General features: G+C 41.1%; 1 protein-coding gene across 2 annotated transcripts in view; it reads left to right on the top strand.

Moving 5' to 3' along the window:
• LOC137370931 (anosmin-1) overlaps positions 1 to 18,631 on the top strand; it is a 182,229-nt gene that overhangs the window by 121,899 nt on the left and 41,699 nt on the right. For both annotated transcript variants that reach the window (XM_068032804.1, XM_068032803.1), the window contains exons 5-6: positions 8,974 to 9,158; positions 13,096 to 13,225. In XM_068032804.1, the coding sequence (XP_067888905.1) occupies positions 8,974 to 9,158; positions 13,096 to 13,225 (315 nt within the window). The remainder of the gene's footprint in view (positions 1 to 8,973; positions 9,159 to 13,095; positions 13,226 to 18,631) is intronic.

Genomic DNA, 18,631 nt, shown 5'->3' with positions numbered 1-18,631 from the left:
AATGATTGATTTAATTAAGCTGACGCTGCTGCCTGATGTCCCGCTGCGATCTTCGGCCCAGCGGCCGGCACTCCTGCACCTTCGGTTCCCCGCTTGGGGAAACGAGGCGCAACACTGGTGGGAAGTGGGGGTGGGGGGGGGGCGGGGAGGTAAGTTTATTAGTGTGGGGGGGGCGCGCGGGGAATGGGGTCAAATTAATATCATGGGTGTAGGGGATGGTGGGAAGGGTTGTATCTGAAAGTTTGTGCAGTTTGGGTGGGGGGAAAGGTCAAGATGGCAAAAGTGAGTGTTTTGGGGGGAAAGGGCAAATAATTAATTTAATTGTTATTGCGGGTGGTGGGAGAGGGACAAAAGAGATGTATTTAATTCAATTTAGCTTTAAATATTTAAATTAGCCAATAGGGCTAACAGCCCTTTAAAAATGGCATCGTCACCTGCGCACAGGCAGCTGATGCCATTCCTGGCGACGGACAGCCCACCCCCTCCATGTGATCGGGGTGGGGGGGGACAGCCCGCCCCCTCCATGTGATCGGGGTTGGGGGGGAAACAGCCCACCCCTTCCATGTGATTGGTGGGGGGGGGGGAGAACAGCCCGCCCCTTCCATGTGATTGGGGGGGGGGGAACAGCCCGCCCCTTCCATGTGATCAGGGTTGGTGGGGGGGGACGGCCCGCCCTGGGGATGCAAATGAGCTGCCGCACAGAAGATTGTGGTGGTTCTATGGCATACAGCCCACACGGGCGGGCCACTGCTTTTTCACAAAAATTTTGGAGGTCTATCAATTTATTAAAACTATCTTTTGTAATATTTGGAAGATGTAATTTTGGACAGTAATTATTTAAGATATTTCAAGGGCACTTTTGAGTGATTGAGGGCTATGTAGAAATGATGGATTAGAAAAGCTGTTCTCATTTCATGGTCGCATAGAAATATAATAATTTATCAACCTGCAGCATTAACAGTACCTTTTGCAGATGTAAAACACCATTAATTTATTCACTAAATCATTTTTTGGAGATGCTCCATGTTTGTATAATTAACACTAAATGAGAAATTCCCTTCACATTTATTAAGGAATGCGAGAATGTGAAAATACAAACAATATTCTGAGCCTCATCCAGCATGATCTTCCCATTACAATGATTCACTCTAGTCATAAGCATCAATCATTTTAGGTGCAGCTTGAGTTGTAACAGTATTCTTTTTATGTTCCCAAACCAGCAGTTTTTTTTTTACCACTAGTGATGTGATTTGACCATTGTAATGAATAACGACAAAGATCTCAGGTGTAAAGGTGATTTCAGTTTTACTGTTACAATGAGTAATATGAAAAGTAATACAACAGCAATAGCAATTTGCATTTATATGGTGCCTTTAATGCAGGAAAACTTTCATCTGTGCTTTGCAGAAGCTTAATCAGACAAAAAAAGGCACTGAACCAAAGAAGGAAACTGGGGTGACTAAAAGCTTGATTACAGTAGTATCCTGGCCAACATTATCACTCAAACATCACTGAAAGATTATTCAGTCATTATCTCATAGCTGTTTGTGGGACCTTGCTATATGCAAATAGGCTGTCACATTTCCTGTCATTGCAACAGTGATGACACTTCAAAAAGTACTCAACTGACTATAAAGCACTTTGGGACGTCCTGAGTTCATGAACAGAGTTAGATGCATGCAGGACCTGGGACTAGTGGACAAGACAAATTCAGAGAGGGCATGAGATAGGAGAGAAAACTAGAGAAAGGGCTAGGGCAGGTGGGAACCTCAGGAAGTTTGACTTGGTGGGCAAGTGGAAGGGAATGTGGTAGAGGCAGCCGAACGGTTGGGCTCAAGCTTACACGTCTGAGCTCCTCATATTAATATGAAAGAAATATTAAAATAACTTGCAGCTCTGTAGTGGCATATCTGATCTCAGGAGGCCTAAAAGTGCTTCACAAATCAATTACTATGAATTGCATTCACTATCACTACACAGGTGAATTAAACAATTTCCTTCTGCACAGCAAGGTTTCACAAACAACAGTTGATCAGTTAATACAAGCATACGAATTAGGAGCAGGAGTAGGCCACTCGACCCCTCGAGCCTGCTCCACCATTCAATAAGATCATGGCTGTTCTGATTGTTACCTCGATCCCACATTCCCGCCTACCCCCGATAACCTTTCACCCCTTTGCTTATCAAGAATCTATCTACCGCTACCTTAAAAATATTTCAAGACTCTGCTTCCACCGCCTTCTGGGGACGAGAGTTCCAAAGACTCACGACCCTCTGAGAGAAAAATTTTCTCCTCATCTCTGTCTTAAATGGGTAACTCCTTATTTTTAAACAGTGACCCCAAGTTCTAGTTTCTCCCACAAGGGGAAACATCCTTTCCACATCCACCCTGTCAAGACCCCTCAGGATTTTAAAAAAATCTACTTTTTGGTAACACTGACTGAGAGCATGTTGTTGGGCCATGGCTCAGGGTCAAATCCCTGTCTACTTTGAATATTCCCAAGAGAATTTAAGCATAAACCTGATCAGGCAAACAAGGCATCTGTTTAATGATGTTTTGTGTCTAGCTGCACTATACTTTTGTGAGCAGTGTTGCACTGCTTTTATCTGAAAAACTGCTTCCAAAAGGTAGGATCACCGCACCCACCCCCCCGCCCCCCACCACCCCGACACCATTCAAAACTAATGGAAATGCTTTAAAATGATGACGCCCACAAGTTGTCGTCCCAGAGCTCTATATTTGCTTTCTTCAGGGTAACTGTTATCTGACAACTCCTTATGGCTGTCAGGGTTTGAATAGTACAATAGTATTTCGGCACTTCAACCTTGTGACCTTAAGCTGCTGCAGCTGGATTTTTTTTCCCAAGCTTACAACACGAGCTAAAATTCAATATGTAATAATGAAATGTTCATAAAACATCAATCAGAATTTTCCTTAGATAGGATTTTGAGAGATTGCTTTTGCACTGTTTTTATTGCACACTCATTGAGGGAGAGATGGCAGTGAAGAGCCTGATGGAGCTGCCCAATTATAAAGTGCACAAAATACAAAGAACATAATTTGAATCTGTTACTAGGCTTCCTTTCTGATTTATGCAGTCTTTTCTATGGTTAAGATTTTAATATGTATTTTTAAAACCCAGAAAGTTAAACTGGAGGTTATTTTATTTGTACGTCTATTATATTTGATAACTAAAATTATCCTGGGCTGATTGTTATGGAAATTGAAGATGTAAATCACATTTTAAGTGACATGGAGTTACACTGCAGCCTGGAGATGTTTATAGCCCTGTGAGAACTTGGAGGTGACCTTGTTTGAAACCACACTGATGAGATTAGAATGGTACTGGGATGCAACACTGCATCTTTAGGGGCATTTTTATGAAGGCACTAGCAAAACACTGTACTCTTCTTGATCAAAACATTGAATGTGTCATGGAAATAAACTAAGGCGAGGAAGCAAAATACTTCCAAAAATGAAATGGGGCGATATTAGGCATTAGAAGATTTGACACTTATATTTCTCTCAAGCAAATCATTGCCTTTCCACATCTGACTCCTCCAGATTGATGTTGGCTGATTCTCCTGTAGCTAAAAATATCTCTCACCTCGCTAATTGCACCTGCTAACCTTGGTAATGACAGAATGGTTGAACTATATGCCAAGTACAATTGAATCTATCATTTCTATAACTTCCCACGCTGTTGAATGACCATTTTCTGTGAATTCAGTGCTTAGTATTAGCATTGGTTCTGCTGCTTCTTTACTGATCAGGCCACCATTAAACCCAAGTCCTTTGATGTTCTGAATCAACAACAACCGCAACTTACATTTTCAAGGTCGTTATCACAAATAAGGAAATGCTTCAGTGTGCATTGCAGGGTCTTGATCTACTTGTCATTCAATCTGCTCCCATTTCTAAGTGCCCTGCTAATTCAAAAAATCTCCACGGCCTCCTACTCATTTCAAATTCGAACTGTTAAGACTTTAACTATCTCTTCATCTCTTGGCTCTGCTGACAATGTTTCTTACCTACCTATGAAAGAATACCTCGCAACAAATTATGCTCCGTAAAATCTTGTTTGGCTCGAAAGGGTGTATTTCCCAGAACTATTAGAGTTGCTGCTGGAGCAGAATGGGTGTTGTAAAGTTGGTTGCCAATTTAGAATCATGCATACCATTTCGAAGTGTTCACTAATTTCAGTCCAGACAGGAATTTTCAGAATTTGTGCTCCCAGTGCGGAGATTCAGTTGCAGCAGTACAGATTGTAAATTTGGGCATTTGTGACATTTGGGGTGATTTTTGTGTCGGGAACCCGGGTGCCCGAGTAGCGGGCCTTTCAGTTGAACTTTACAGAAGGCGTCCAATTAGGAACCTGCCTCTGGGATCACCATCCAATTTAGGATGGTGGGTGGAATGACGAATCTGGATCATGAAAGGGCCACCAACAGCTTTCACAGTGGCTGCACAGAGATTTGTGCAGTGGTGACTTAGAGGAGCTACTTCTGAAGAAAATGGAAAGAAGATGGGGAATCTCTGTAGCCCCATTGAGTTGTGAAAGTTTCCTGCAGGAACTGCCAGCAATTCCCATATCAAGACCATGATCATTAATATCTGCCTCAGTGACCTGTTCCTGTCATCGCAAGCCTCTGCCTATGGCTGACTTCAGACTTGCCGCTTTCCTCCTTTCTTCTTCTTTGGCCTCCTTGTCTCGAGAGACAATGGTAGGCGCCTGGAGGTGGTCAGTGGTTTGTGAAGCAGCGCCTGGAGTGGCTGTCAGATGCAGGTCTCAATGACTTCCTGCTGTGCACTCTAAACTGCTATGTTCCAGACGCTGTGTGTGACCCGTCCACTGTTGACAAACAGCCATTGCAGGTGCAAAATTTCTCTCAATTGCCGCCTTAAGTATTTTAATTGCGTACCCGCCGCTGCAATGCAGGTTGCCAATTGGACTCCCAACCCACCCCAGGAAAGACAGAAGTAGGAGGGAAAAGTTCGGAATTCCATGATTTTCCTGGTCCCCCTGCCTCCAATCCCACCTCCAATAGCCTGGGAAAATTCTCCCATGATCTTTCTACAGGTGACTGAAGCTTTCCACTGGGAGCACAGTCTGAAAAACAGCCCTTAGAAATTTACCCACAACCCAGTAACACCGACCAGATTTTTATAACAAAAATTCCCATTTCCAAATATTTTTGGAGCATTATGTTAGTGCCTCCACTAAATCCTTTCCACCCTCTTTCACTATTCTGAGATGTATACAGTAGGGAACTGTGACTTCAAATGTTAAACCATTAGCTCTTCCAATAGTTCCGTTTTGGATATTTGTCTTTTTGTGGCTATTGAACATATTCCTGAGGACTATACAAATTAAGGAAAAACCCTCATTAAGCATCTCTGCCAATCCAATATATGTTACACTTCTTCATCCCCTTTTTAAATATCATTTCTATTCCTTACAGCACTGAGTCCAATTGTAGTATTTCGGAGGTTAAACCAGTTGCAGTCAGCTAACTCTACGCAGGAATGAAACTTTTGGTTCTCTGATCTGTATGGCTTGGTATTACACTGGGTGGTTTCTTTAACCACTGGTTCAACAAGAAATTTACACTGATTTTAGTTTAATTATAGTGTAACTATAATGAACAAATAATCACAGCTATGTTTTAAAACCTAACCTTGGGATCCAAAGTTGCAGATTGGGGTTTACAGAGCAAATGAGGTAGGCAATGGTATTGTACTCTTTGTGATTCCAAAGAACACCTGACCACAATTAAATACTGGAGAAATGTTATGTTACCTCCAATGAAAGAACTATGCAAATTCTATTTTAAAAAAAAAGAAGTGCTGAACTTTTACGTGTAAATTGCAATTTCATTGCACATTGCAATTAAAATTGCTTTCTGCAGGTGATGATTGACAGGAAGGCGAACACGATAAAGACCACTTCAGGCAGTTAGGTTGCTTGAAGTACGGTTTAAAACTATAAGTGAACTGAATGCTAACGTCTGTCACAAATAATAAAAATAAACAATGATGAACCAGACTATAAAACCATATCATCTGCTTTACAACTGAAAGGGCAAGGTATTCCTTCTGTGTATTATTAACCCCACACTTAGCTGCTTATATGTCTAATATTTATTCTGGAGAAATATTGTTTAAAGATTATTATAGTACCTTCATGCATGGCTTTACATTCCCAATTAGGGGGCAACTTACTTTTTTATTATTTGTTCTTGGGATATGAGCATCACTGGCAAGGCCAGCATTTATTGCCCATCCGTAATTGCCCTTGATCTGGTGGTGATGAGCTGCCTACAATTGAGTGACTTGTTAGGGCTATTTCAGAGGACAGTTAAGAGTCAACAACATTGCTGTGGGCATGGAGTAACATGTAGGCCAAATAGGGTAAGGACGGCAGATTTCCTCCCCTTAAGGACATTAATGAATCAGATGGGCTTTTATGACAAACAACACAACACAAAATTAAAATACTGTGGATGCTGGAATTCTGAAATAAAAACAGAAAATAATGGAAACACTCAGCAGGTCTGGCAGCTTCTGTGAGGAGAGAAACAGAGTTAATGTTTCATATCTGTGACTTTTCATCAGAATAGTTTTTACAACAATCCAGTAGTCTGATTATCATTATTAATGAGACTAGCATTTTATTCCAGATTTATTGAATTTAAGTTCCCCAGATGCCATGGTGGGATTTCAACTTATGTCTTCGGAGCATTACCCCGGGCCTTTGTATTACTAGACTAGTAAAATTACCACTATGCTACTGTCCCCCTGAATTTATTTTGGCTTATAGAATGAAATTATTCTGTGTGTTAGAGGTAACGGTTAGGCTAAGTATGAATTCATAATAGTGCATTGTTGCTGACACTTCCCAAAATTCCTGTTGAGACCGAACTGGTTCACAATTCAATGCATAGACCCTGGCTTAACATTTTTTGGCTTGTCGAGACCTTATTATGTACCAATTGAAGGCAAATCTGCATATATTACCTTACTTGCCTTTCAGTCCACATCTTATTAATGGTCTCCACTGTAAGGTGTTAAAGCATTGTAAAGGGTCAGCAGAGGAGCAGAATAGGAAGTGTAAAAATCAACTCTGCTGTTTGAGGCCACACAGTACTATTAGTGCATGAACAAGTGTCACTTTATTGAGTAGGAGAAGGAGATGAGGATGTGTAGCATCCAGTAGCTAGGAAAGTCAGAGGAGAATGATCAGGATGCCCTAACCATCAAGTATGTCATCATTCGTTGAGGTATCTTCCTCCAGTAACAGATACCTCAACTTCATCAAGGAACAATGTGTGAAGAAACCAAACCACAACAGGGAAGACATGGGTGCACTGTTATATCTCTTGCAATCGTACCTGCAGCCACAGAACAATATCAACACTGAGCTATGAGTAATAGTTTGATGAATATATTAAAATCATCCAACATTCAGCAGTGTCAGGAGAGGCTAATGATATGGTTCTGATGGTGCACACACAATTGACTGCATCATTGTGATCTTGCTTCCCTGTGCCTGTGCAACATTTCATGGCAATCATCGGTTGATGAACATCCAGATGGTATGTGAGCATCCCTAAGTCATTAATGGATGAGTTAGAGTGACCACAACACCCGTATTTTAAGGGAATTATAAGTTGCACAATTATTTCCCTAGAAATTATTCCAGGATTGTTAATTCTTCCGAGATATAGGGTTGTTTGCTTCAGTTGAGAAATATGGCATTGCTATGCAATTCTCCACTACCCCCAACAAAATACTTACAACAAGTACATTTAAGAGACAGCGATGTCATTGAGAAGACAGTCGTTGCACTCAAATACTCTCAGAGAACGTTAATAAAATTACATTGCTGTACAATATAATAATTGAAAGAAGCATATCCATGTTTCTGGGCGATGAGCAGTGACAAGCCATGCACAGCAAGAGGGAGAGGAGCCCAAGGCATGGCTTTAAGAAGAGAAGAAAGGTGTTAGTGAAAGCTTAACTGTTACTATATGAAAGAGTATGGTTTCATCCAACTGTGGACCAAACGTTTGCAAGGAGTCAAGGAACTGTTGAATGCATTCATAGTTCTGAAGCATTCTTCATTTCACAGTTACCTGTGAGGTCTGAAGCATGAAGTGACTAAGCAGGGCCTATGGCAATGTTAGGCCTTTGCTCAGCAACATCCAGCCCTTCCGCAGCTGCCATCTGCACTCTTTCCACAGCTGTGAGAAGGAAATTACCTTCTGCTTCCTTGTCTGTGTGTTTCTGGGCAGGTGTGAGTTTCACGTGGTGATCATACTGAGTGCTGTGATGAGACTTCTGACTGACGTCCTATATACACCTCTTCCAGTTGTACCACTGAGTCCAGAGCCTTCAGTCATTTGGGACTTTCTCTGTAAACGTCCTGGCTTTTTACCTCTCTCCCAACATTCAAATGACTCCTCAATACTGACCTCTCTGAACATGCTGTTGGACAATTCTTCCACTGCTTGGATATGTGAAATGTCTCACAACATTTACTTTGTTAAAGATGCTGTGTAAATGCATGTTGCTGTGCTGTGCAACTAGTTCAGCAGTATTCATAGAGATTTTTCAACTGACCACTCTTTTTTTTGTGCACCCCAACAGACCTGAGTTTTTTAGGGTATAGTTGGGCATTTGTGATTGAAAAAATAATGGGTAAAGATTTTAACACTCATTCAATACACTACCTGGATCTTAAGTAGTTTCACTGCTGAGAAGAGTTGTACGAGAAGCTCAGCTACAAAGTAAAGAAAATCGAGATCATTGCACCTGTGTTTCTCATTTTCTTGTCACTTTTTAAAATTAAATTTAAATATAATTTATATGTCCATGTCTTTCTCCCTATATGTACATGAATATTTTCCACATCGCCACCTATGTTCTTTAACTGCTCTAATGATGACCTCCCATTGTACCCTCTGATGCAGGTGCCCCACTGAAGCCCAGAAAGGAGCTAAGTTTTACAGAGTTACAAACCGGAAATCTGGAGATCAAATGGTCATCAAAGTTCAACATTTCTGTTGAACCAGTTATCTACGTGGTGCAGCGAAGATGGAACTATGGTATCCATCCCAGTGAAGATGATGCTTCCAATTGGCAAACTGTAGCACAGGTTAGTAATAAGAAGCAAACTGATTGTTCATTTTTCACATTGTACTCAAACAATCTCAAACTCTGGTTGAAGCTTTCAGTTCACCCAGTATCCACAGCCTTTTGGGAGAGCGAGTTCTAGATTTCTACTGCCCTTTATGTGAGAAAATACTTCTGATTTCACTCTTAAATGGCATAGTTCTAATAATTAATTTAAATTTCTAATTCTAACATTCACACCACACAAGTGCCAGGCAATGACGATCTCCAACAAGACAGAAGCTAACCATCTCCTCTTGACAGTCAATGACATTACCATCGCTGAATCCCCCACCATCAACTTCCTGGGGCTTACTGTTGACCAGAAACTAAACTGGAGCAGCCACATAAATATCGTGGCTACAAGCGCAGGTCAGAGGCTGGGAATTCTGTGGCAACTCCTGATTCCCCAAAGCCTGTCCACTATCTGTAAGGCACAAGTCAGGAGTGTGATGGAATACTCTCCACTTGCCTGGTTGACTGCAGCTCCAACAACAATAAGGAAGTTCGATACCATCCAGGACAAAGCAGCCCGCTTGACTGGCACCCCATTCGCCACCTGAAACATTTACTCCCTCCACAACCGATGCACAGTGGCAGCAGTGTGTACCATACATAAGATGCGCCGCAGCAACTTGCCAAGGTTCATTCGATAGCACCTTCCAAACTCACCACCTCTTCCACCTAGAAGGACAAGGGCAGCAGACACATGGGAACGCCACCACCTGCAAGTTCCCCTCCAAGCCACACACCATCCTGACTTGGAAATATATTGCAGTTCCTTCACTGTCACTGAGCCAAAATCCTGGAGCTCCCTCCCGAACAGCAGTGTAGATGTACCTACACCACATGGCCTGCGGTGGTTCAAGAAGGTGGCTCACCACCAGCTTCTCAAGGGTAATTAGGGATGGGCAATAAATGCTGGCCTTTTCAGTGATGCCCACATTTCATGAAATGAATAATGTAAATTTTTTTGAGATTATGCCCTCTTGTAATAGATTCCCCCACCACAGGAAATAGTTTCTCTGTATCTACCCTACCGAATCCCTTAATCATTTTGAACACCTTGATTAAATCACCGATCAACTGTCTAAACTGAAGGGAATACAAGCCAAGTTTATGCAACCTGTCCTCATAATTTAATCTTTTAAGCCCTGTCATCATTCTAGTGAATCTGCACTGTCCCCCTTTTAGGCATCAGCTGTGGCTCAGCTGGTAGCACACTTGCCTCTGAGCCATGAAGGTTGTTGCTTCACATGCCCTTGCAGGACATGATCACAGAAATACAGGCTGACACTCCAGTGCAGTACGGAGGGAGTGCTGCACTGTCAGAGGTGCTGTCTTTTGGATGAGACTTTAAACTGAGGACCCGTCTGCCCTCTCAAGTGGAGATAAAAGATCTGATGGCACTATTTCGAGGAAGATCAGGGGAGTTATCCCCAGTGACCTGGCCAATCTTTATCTCTCAGTCATTACCACATTGCTGTTTGTGAGAGCTTGCTGTGCACAAATTGGATACCACATTTCCTACATTACAGCAGTAACTGCATTTCAAAAGTACTTCATTGGTGGTAAAGTGCTTTGGGATGTCCGGTGGTCATGAAAGCTGCTATATAAATGGAATTTTTTTTTCCATTTCCAAGGCCAATATCTCTTTCCTGAGGTTTGTTGAATGTAAAACTGAACAATACCCCAGATGCGGGTCTGACCTAGGCTCTATACAACTGAAGCATCACATCATGAGTGCCACACTTCGTATACTTTTTGTACCTAAATACGAGCTTGAAGTCCACCGTAGTTAAGTAATGCAATACTCATGTAAAATCAAGTTTCTCTCGCTTGATTTAACCCAGCCGCAGCAGGAACAAAGCTCTCAAACTATCTACCCCGAGCTGGAACATTCCTACATTACAACAGTGACTACACTTCAAAAGTACTTCATTGGCTGTAAAGCACTTTGAGACATCCGGTGGTCATGAAATGCAAGTCTTTCTTTATAGTGGTATTGAGAGGGATGCCAGCTCTGGGCAACTTGATCACATAACATGGTATCTGTGCAGGTAACAAGTGTTACTTCATTGAATCTATAACCTGCTGTCCCAAAATATTAAAAGTTACAGTATGTATGTTATTGAATTGCAAGCACACTGATGAGTATCTGCCAGATGATTTCTCCTACTATGGGTTCATGGCTATGATCAAACCAGTTACCATGTGTTTTGTTGTGATATTTTATGATTGTTCTTGATTTACTAGTTTGTAACTACAGTGTTATTTCAGTCAAAACTGTGAACAGAAACTCTGTAGCAGTAAGTGCAATATTCAACTGACTGAGGTGGAGCATTTTTTCAGAAGCTTTGGGGGATCAGTAAACTGATCTATGTTGAACTAAAAGCTCATGAATAATGGTGCTGATTAGTAGTCAGCTAATTGGAAGGTGTCCTCGTTACCTCAAAGTGTAGTTTAATGACTAATCAGTTTACCGATTATAAACATTCCCGAGGGATTGCAAATGATTTCTATTTTAAAGTGCGGCGTACCATTACAAAGTTGTATACCGCCACTTTATTCACAATGCACGCAGCATCGCCTGCTTCTAGTCAAGCCAGACCAGTGGCCTTTGAGAAACAGCAGCTTGTGAGTTTAAGGAAATCGAATAATGCAGTATTGCACTGACACATTGTTACTTTACTGGCAAACGCTATGATTATATTATCTACTGAGTTCAAAATGGATCTTTTTAAACAAAATTATTTTCTAGCATTTGTCACCTTGCCTGAGCTTCCATTTTGACTGTGGGCAGGGCTGGTTAGCTGCTGCTGCTGCTGCATGCCTCCGCCCAGCTCCATTTATTTCACTAATTACCTGTGTGCGAGAGAAAGAAAGTGAGAGAAACACAGAAAAAGACAGGTGTGAGAAGCAGCACTTCTTTCAATTCTGAAATTCAAGGAGGAGGCCCTTTACTCTATTGTGCTGGCAAGAATCTAGTTTGGTGCTTTATTACATTTAGTCTTTTATAGCTTGCCATCGTAACGTGATATTTACAAAAACAGAGGTTGGGCTGTGGTTAAATACCTGCCTGATTCCCTGTGAGCCTCAATTTTGTGCTTGCTATTTAAATAGTCATTTAGTAGTACAGAACTTGAGTATTTCTGAAAATAGAGACATTTTGTCAAAGCTTTTCATCTTGCATTCATCAGGACAATCTGCAAGAATACCATAGATTCTCCATGGCAATGCCTTTACAAATCAGAGTCCACTTGCCAACCAACAGCACTCTCTTCTCATACAGTATAAATTTGTTGCTGTCCCTTACATTGGTATTCTTGCGAATTGTCCTGATGAGTGCAAGATGAAAAGCTTCGACAAAACGTCTCTATTTTCAGCAATACTTGTTATTGACTGAGATTGCTTATCTCACTCATGATGGTGCTGAAAACACTATGATTGGTCTCAGCATCCCAGGACTAGGGAAGGAAAAGTCAACCAAGGTTTTCGCTCTTGATCACAATCAAGTGGCACTAGAACGAGTTTGCACATTGAGTGAAGGTAGGGTTGGGCTTGGGTGCAATGTCTTCCACTGTCAGTTAGTCTGCTGACCCTCAATAACAAGCTTTCACAAATGTTACAGCAGAGTTCTTGAGAGGTTCTCAACACTGTGGAACCACACTGCTGTATAAATGCAATAAATAGAGCAAAAGATAACACTAGTCTAGTGTATCAGTGCCAGGAATATTGAGGAGTGCTAGATGTCAGTGTCATTTACTAAGCACAACCAATATTTGTACCAAAGTTTAGAAGTGGTGCCCACAGATTTTCCTCTTGCACAGATTGATGTATTGCTTGTCAGTATTGATTTGATTCAAATTGATAGTTTGAATTTCTTAAAATTATTCAAAAAAACATTTTTATGCCACCAGATCACAGAAGAGCGAGTTCAGCTGCCTGATATCCGTCCCAGTAGGTGGTATCAGTTTCGAGTTGCTGCCATTAATGTACACGGCACAAGGGGATTCACTGCTCCTAGCAAACACTTCCGCTCATCAAAAGGTTTGTACTACTCCTTACATCTTGCAGCAACCTGGAGCTTGGCCGAGGATAAGAGCTGCCTTCATCTCTTTCCCCTTTTGCTTTAACTTAAAGTCTTGAAGCAGGTGGATTTTCCCAGATTTAGCTAAGTGCCTGAAATAACTGTGGTTTCTGTGGCGGATATAGTTAGTAGTCTAGCCAGAATGGAGCATTCTTTTCAACTGTGCTCATAATCCTTGGTAAATCTACAGTATATAATGAAAGCCACTTGATCCTATTATTGTCTTTATGAATGGCACTGTTAAACATTAACCTTTAGGCTGCTGCTAAGCCCAGGAAAATTCGAGAGTCCCTGGTCCAACCTTTTTAAAGGTTTTCAGTTCATGAACTGTGAAGCTCAAACAAATATTACTATTACAATGATGAAACTCGAATATCAAATATTAACCCTCTACAGTTAGCAAAATCTATTTAAAAGTAGAATTAAACATTTTTAACACTGGCTCTGTCTGGCATTGTGAGCATTTAATGTTGATACTTGGAGTAACAGGTGAAAAAATATTCCATCTGTAGCACTGATCTGCCTGCCTTGGTAAGCTTGAAATCTATCCCAAATAAAGGGATTCAATTCAGTTCAGCTAGCATTATGGGGAGAAAAGGTCAGAATTAAGATTTTTGTTGGATATCCTTATTTTGACATTTGCTTCACATGTCAAGGTAAAAATAATGTATCACACTGTCAGTCTGAATGAAAAACTGTGAAGCTTTCTGTTATACACAGGGACCCCGCTATAACGTGGAACTCGCTGTAACACAGGTCCGGTTTAGACCCCAATATTTTCATTTAAATGAAAAACTGCCATTGTCATGACTGTACTGAACCAACCTTTTAAAGTAATGATTATTACGTGAAAGTACACTTTAGTTCCGCTCAAAGAATATTCACTTTTTTCCCTATTCGAGTACAAGTTTGTATATTTAAGAGTCCCAAAATGAAGTTTCCCCAATGGGTGACTTATGGTCACAGGCTCTCAAGGCACCGTTGTGGTTGGCTTCTTGAAACTTGTTGTTTTGCGCCGAGGACTTACGCTGTCTTTTCCAGCGCTCTGCATGTGTAGATACTTGTTAAAAGTGCTGACGCCTAATTTATTTTAAAAAAGGATTAAAAATCAGATGTACCCGACAGGAACCTTTCCCATCTTACCTCTCTTCTATTAAGAATCAACATTTGTCATTAATGCAACCATAAGGTCTAACACAGAGATGGAAAAAGATGAATGAAATGAAGCGAAACACTGCTTTTTGCAGTCCCAGTGATTCGGGGTTTAAATAATTGCAGAGTACGCACAAATTGGTAAATACCTGTCATAAGCCACCTAACCTGCTAACAGGCCTTAGTGAAATATAGTTTGCCGTTTGCAGTATCAGTTAAAACAGTCAGTCCTGCTTGACCTTCAAATTCTACAATGCAGTGGAATTCTCTGAGTGAGGTACGAAGATAACATAAAGACTTATACCAAAGGAGAGTCCTAATGCTCTCTCCTCGTTCATTCCCAAAAATAAGTTTCAAGTACTTAAGACAAAGGAATGTGGCATGGCTCACAGTAGGGAGTACATGGGACCCCGCTATAATGTGGTCTCACCTATAACATGGTCTCAAGATATGGACACCGTGCACTGCAGTATAGCGGGTCTCAATGTGATGGGTAAACTAATTTTATTGTCACGCATTTATTGCACTTATACACCCCTTTTGAAATAAATATATCAAAATATATTGAATTCAATCTTAAAATATTGTATAATAGAATATATAGCTCAAAGTGACACATATCAACGAGGCAGTGCTCTTGTCTCCAGTAATCATTTCGATAGCCATTTGGGACTAATACAGTTTTACAATGTAGTGCAGTTGGTCCCTGAATGAGATCTAATAAATTTTAATGGAGACTGCTTTTCCTTAAAGTTTTCACAAGCACTCTGATAGCAATTCTTTCTTCAAATTTCACGAAACAGCCATTACTAAGAGAAGAAAAATTTCCTGTGTGCACTATGTGTAACAAAATTGTCAACTTGTTTGTGAAGAACATTACACACAGTGTAAAGAAAAACTTCCCTCCCGCCCTGCAAATGGTATATCCAATGAATACTGTTGCTGCAGACATGTTCGAGACAGTTAAGATTTTTCTGTTTAACACCAGAAATTTGCAAGGAACCCTATTTGCAGATACATGACAGAAACGATGTGGACGCCAAGAAAGAAAGTTTTGTATGGAAAGGGGTAGAATACCACAAAAGTTTGCTTCGGCAGGGGGGATCCTTAATAGCTCTAGAAATATTTAAAAGGAATTCTAGAAATGGCGTCTTATTTCAAGACTCGTAAGACCTTGCTAAGTAATTCTCAAGGTGGTTGCCTTCCTAACGCTTGTACCCAAAATGTGTAAAAGACTCCAACTAGTTGGAAGCCTTTCCCTTGATTGCTTTTGTACCAACTAATAAGTTATTTCTGTTCCTGAAACACTATCTGAATGTTAAAGAACACAGCAGAGTATCGGCAATAATTGGAATATCCCATTTTTGAAGCTTGGTTCAATAAAATGAAATAAATAGAAATAAAAAGCTTGTGCACCAGGGACAAGACTGTGAGAAGCTTTAAGCTTATTGATATCAATGTTAACCCAACCCTCCTTCACAAGCGGGAGGAGGAATTTTGGGGGTGTGGTTAAATTCTAAAAAATGTGAAACATGTTCCCAACCCGACAAGCACTCAATGGCACAGGGTTTGGTAGCATGCGAGTGTCCCATCTTGATGATGCAGGACAAATCAATAACATTTAAATGCCTGCTGCTCACATCCCGATTGCTGGGGACAGTTCCCAAGGGTCACCAGCTGAGGCTTCCTGCTGCTGATTTTCCTGGGTGGCAGCCAGCAAACCTATCAGTTTAATGGAGGGAAAATTGGGCAGATTCTGTTAAAAATGTAAGAGGCTCCCAAGAGATTTTCCATTATGCCATATCTGCTTTCAACACATCTTTGCCTCACTAAATACTAATACCCAGTGTTACGATCAAGGCAGGAGGTGTGCAGTGCTTTTTTATTTCCACTTCTCCACAGGTTACAACATATATTTAATTTTTTTCCCAGTTACCGATACGGTCAATCATAGACTCTATTTCTATCCCAGAAAAAAATACACCAACCAGGTTTCTTTAATAAAGAACAAAATTATCAGTTTATTATAAAACAAGACATAACTATTAATGAAGCAAAGCAGTAACATACAGATTGAAATATAAAAGTTCCCTTTTTACCCACACACACACACATGGTTAAGCGAAAAAGTAGAGATTTACTCTTTAGAGCTCGAATACAAAAAAAAACAGACAAAAAGAATACTTTGGCCAGATACTTGCTAATCCTTGAAGGAAAAAGAGAAGATATGGAAAGATGTCAGATGTCCTTTGTTTTGGTTTGGCGTCCCAAGTACTCGTAGATGGCTGTCACTGGGATCTTCCTAGAACAGTTCTTGTCTGGCAATGTTGAAGATCAGTTTGGGCAGGCTTTCCAGGAAAAATGCAGCAACAGTTTCAGTCTGTTTCTTACACTTGCTTCTCAAAGCGATGGAAAAGTTGGCAGGCTTTTTTAAAGACATAGAACAAGCTGCGTTGGGTCATCGGAGGCAGAAGGGCGCAGCACGGTGCCCGAATAAAATTTAGCCCAATGTGTGAGAATTTTTCTAAAGGAAAGAAAACACCTTTTGAAACTATTGTCCATATCCCAACTGCCTGTCCAAAGCAAAACCAAAAACATTTCAGGAGTCAAACCTCCTGACCCTGTAAATCCTGACCTGTCACTTCTTTGTAAACATCTTTCACCAAGCCAAAAAAGCCCCCTGCTAGGTAATTATCTGAAGGTAAGGGCTTCCAGTAAGGGCTTGTTTTCAGCACTCCGTGATTCTTCTAGCAACAGTCTGTTTACATGCTCAGTCCAAAAGTCGTTCAGATGACCTCTCTTTTTAAAAAACCATAATGTTCCAGCATCTATGGAATCTTTTCTCAGTTTTAACACACATCCTCATAATTTAACAAATAAAATGGAAGCACTTGTAACACCAGAGTTAGGTTGACAAAACCATGTCATAAAGAATAAGCAGTGTGTTAATGGGTCACCTACCCACCTTTGTTCTCCCTGAGTGACAACATAATGGGCTGAATTTTACCGGCCCCTCAACGCCGCGGGTTGCAGCGCAGGGACTGGTACAATTCTGCGGGGATAGCCCCTCCTTGACCCCCGGCATCGAGAAGAGCCTGCCGCACATTACCGGCGGTGGGGGGACCTCGGTGCGACCCCCACGCCCCCCCCGTTGCTCGGCGGCGACACCCCTATTGACCTATTCTAAACGGTACTTACCTCTGCAGCTTATGCAGCCCGCAACCTCTCCTGCACACATCTGGATTTTACTTTGAACGTGCGGCCATCACGTGCCGTCCCGTTCACGATTAGAAAAACCGGCGGGTCATCGGAGGCAGAAGGGCGCAGCACGGTGCCCGAATAAAATTTAGCCCAATGTGTGAGAATTTTTCTAAGGGATAGAAAAATACATAATTGTAACAAAAAGTGTAAGTTAAGCATCTTTAAAAAAAAAACAGAAATTCTATTTTCAAAAAGACTCCTTTTGATGGAAAATGACAGTTTCCATCAGTGGAGCTCTGACCCACTGAATTCATCTCTGAGATTTGGGGAGATGTGTAGAAGGGAATCTGTGATAAATGACTGAGACGAGGTACCTGTGTAAAGCACAGCAGTCATATATAATCAGGGATTAGAGACAGAGCCCTACAGGATTTAGCCTTCTTATCAGGCAGACCTTTTATTTCCAAAGTAAAGAATATTCTGGCAGCCGGCCATATTGCTGTTAGCCCAAAAGCTTTTAAAATGTTGATTTCATGTGCCATTTTCAGGTTTTGAAAATTTTTTTTTTTTGCCATTTGTAAAACTGCAATGTTATCGTTAAAGGCAACTTTTCCCGGTCTGCTTGTGAGGCCTTGTAAGCTGTTGAATGAGATGTGTCCACGAGATTTGTGCCAGTCCACATCAATGGGAAATGTTCTCGGTTATTTGTGATGGGTTCAGAATAATGGAAAAAATAGCAAATGATAAGCCCATTCATTTATACTATGTTTATGCTTGCCAGTGTTAGTTGACTTAAGGCCTGCTCAGATAGACTGTTTCGAGTGGGACAAATGGATCTTGGGTGCAATAGGATAATCTAAATAATTGCTTCTTCCTCTTCTGATATGTTTTGAGTTTTCATTAATTTCTGTCCTGATGACATCTGGAAGTCTTTAAAATGGAAAACTTTAACATCATCACTCATGATAGTCTTGAATTATGCACTGTAAATGACAATAGATCTTGTTTAACCC

This window comes from Heterodontus francisci, chromosome 6 (genome assembly GCF_036365525.1).
Source record: "Heterodontus francisci isolate sHetFra1 chromosome 6, sHetFra1.hap1, whole genome shotgun sequence".
Classification (NCBI taxonomy): Eukaryota; Metazoa; Chordata; class Chondrichthyes; order Heterodontiformes; family Heterodontidae; genus Heterodontus; species Heterodontus francisci.
Note: the sequence above shows the minus strand (reverse complement) of the source record. Positions and strands in the feature narration are given on the sequence as shown.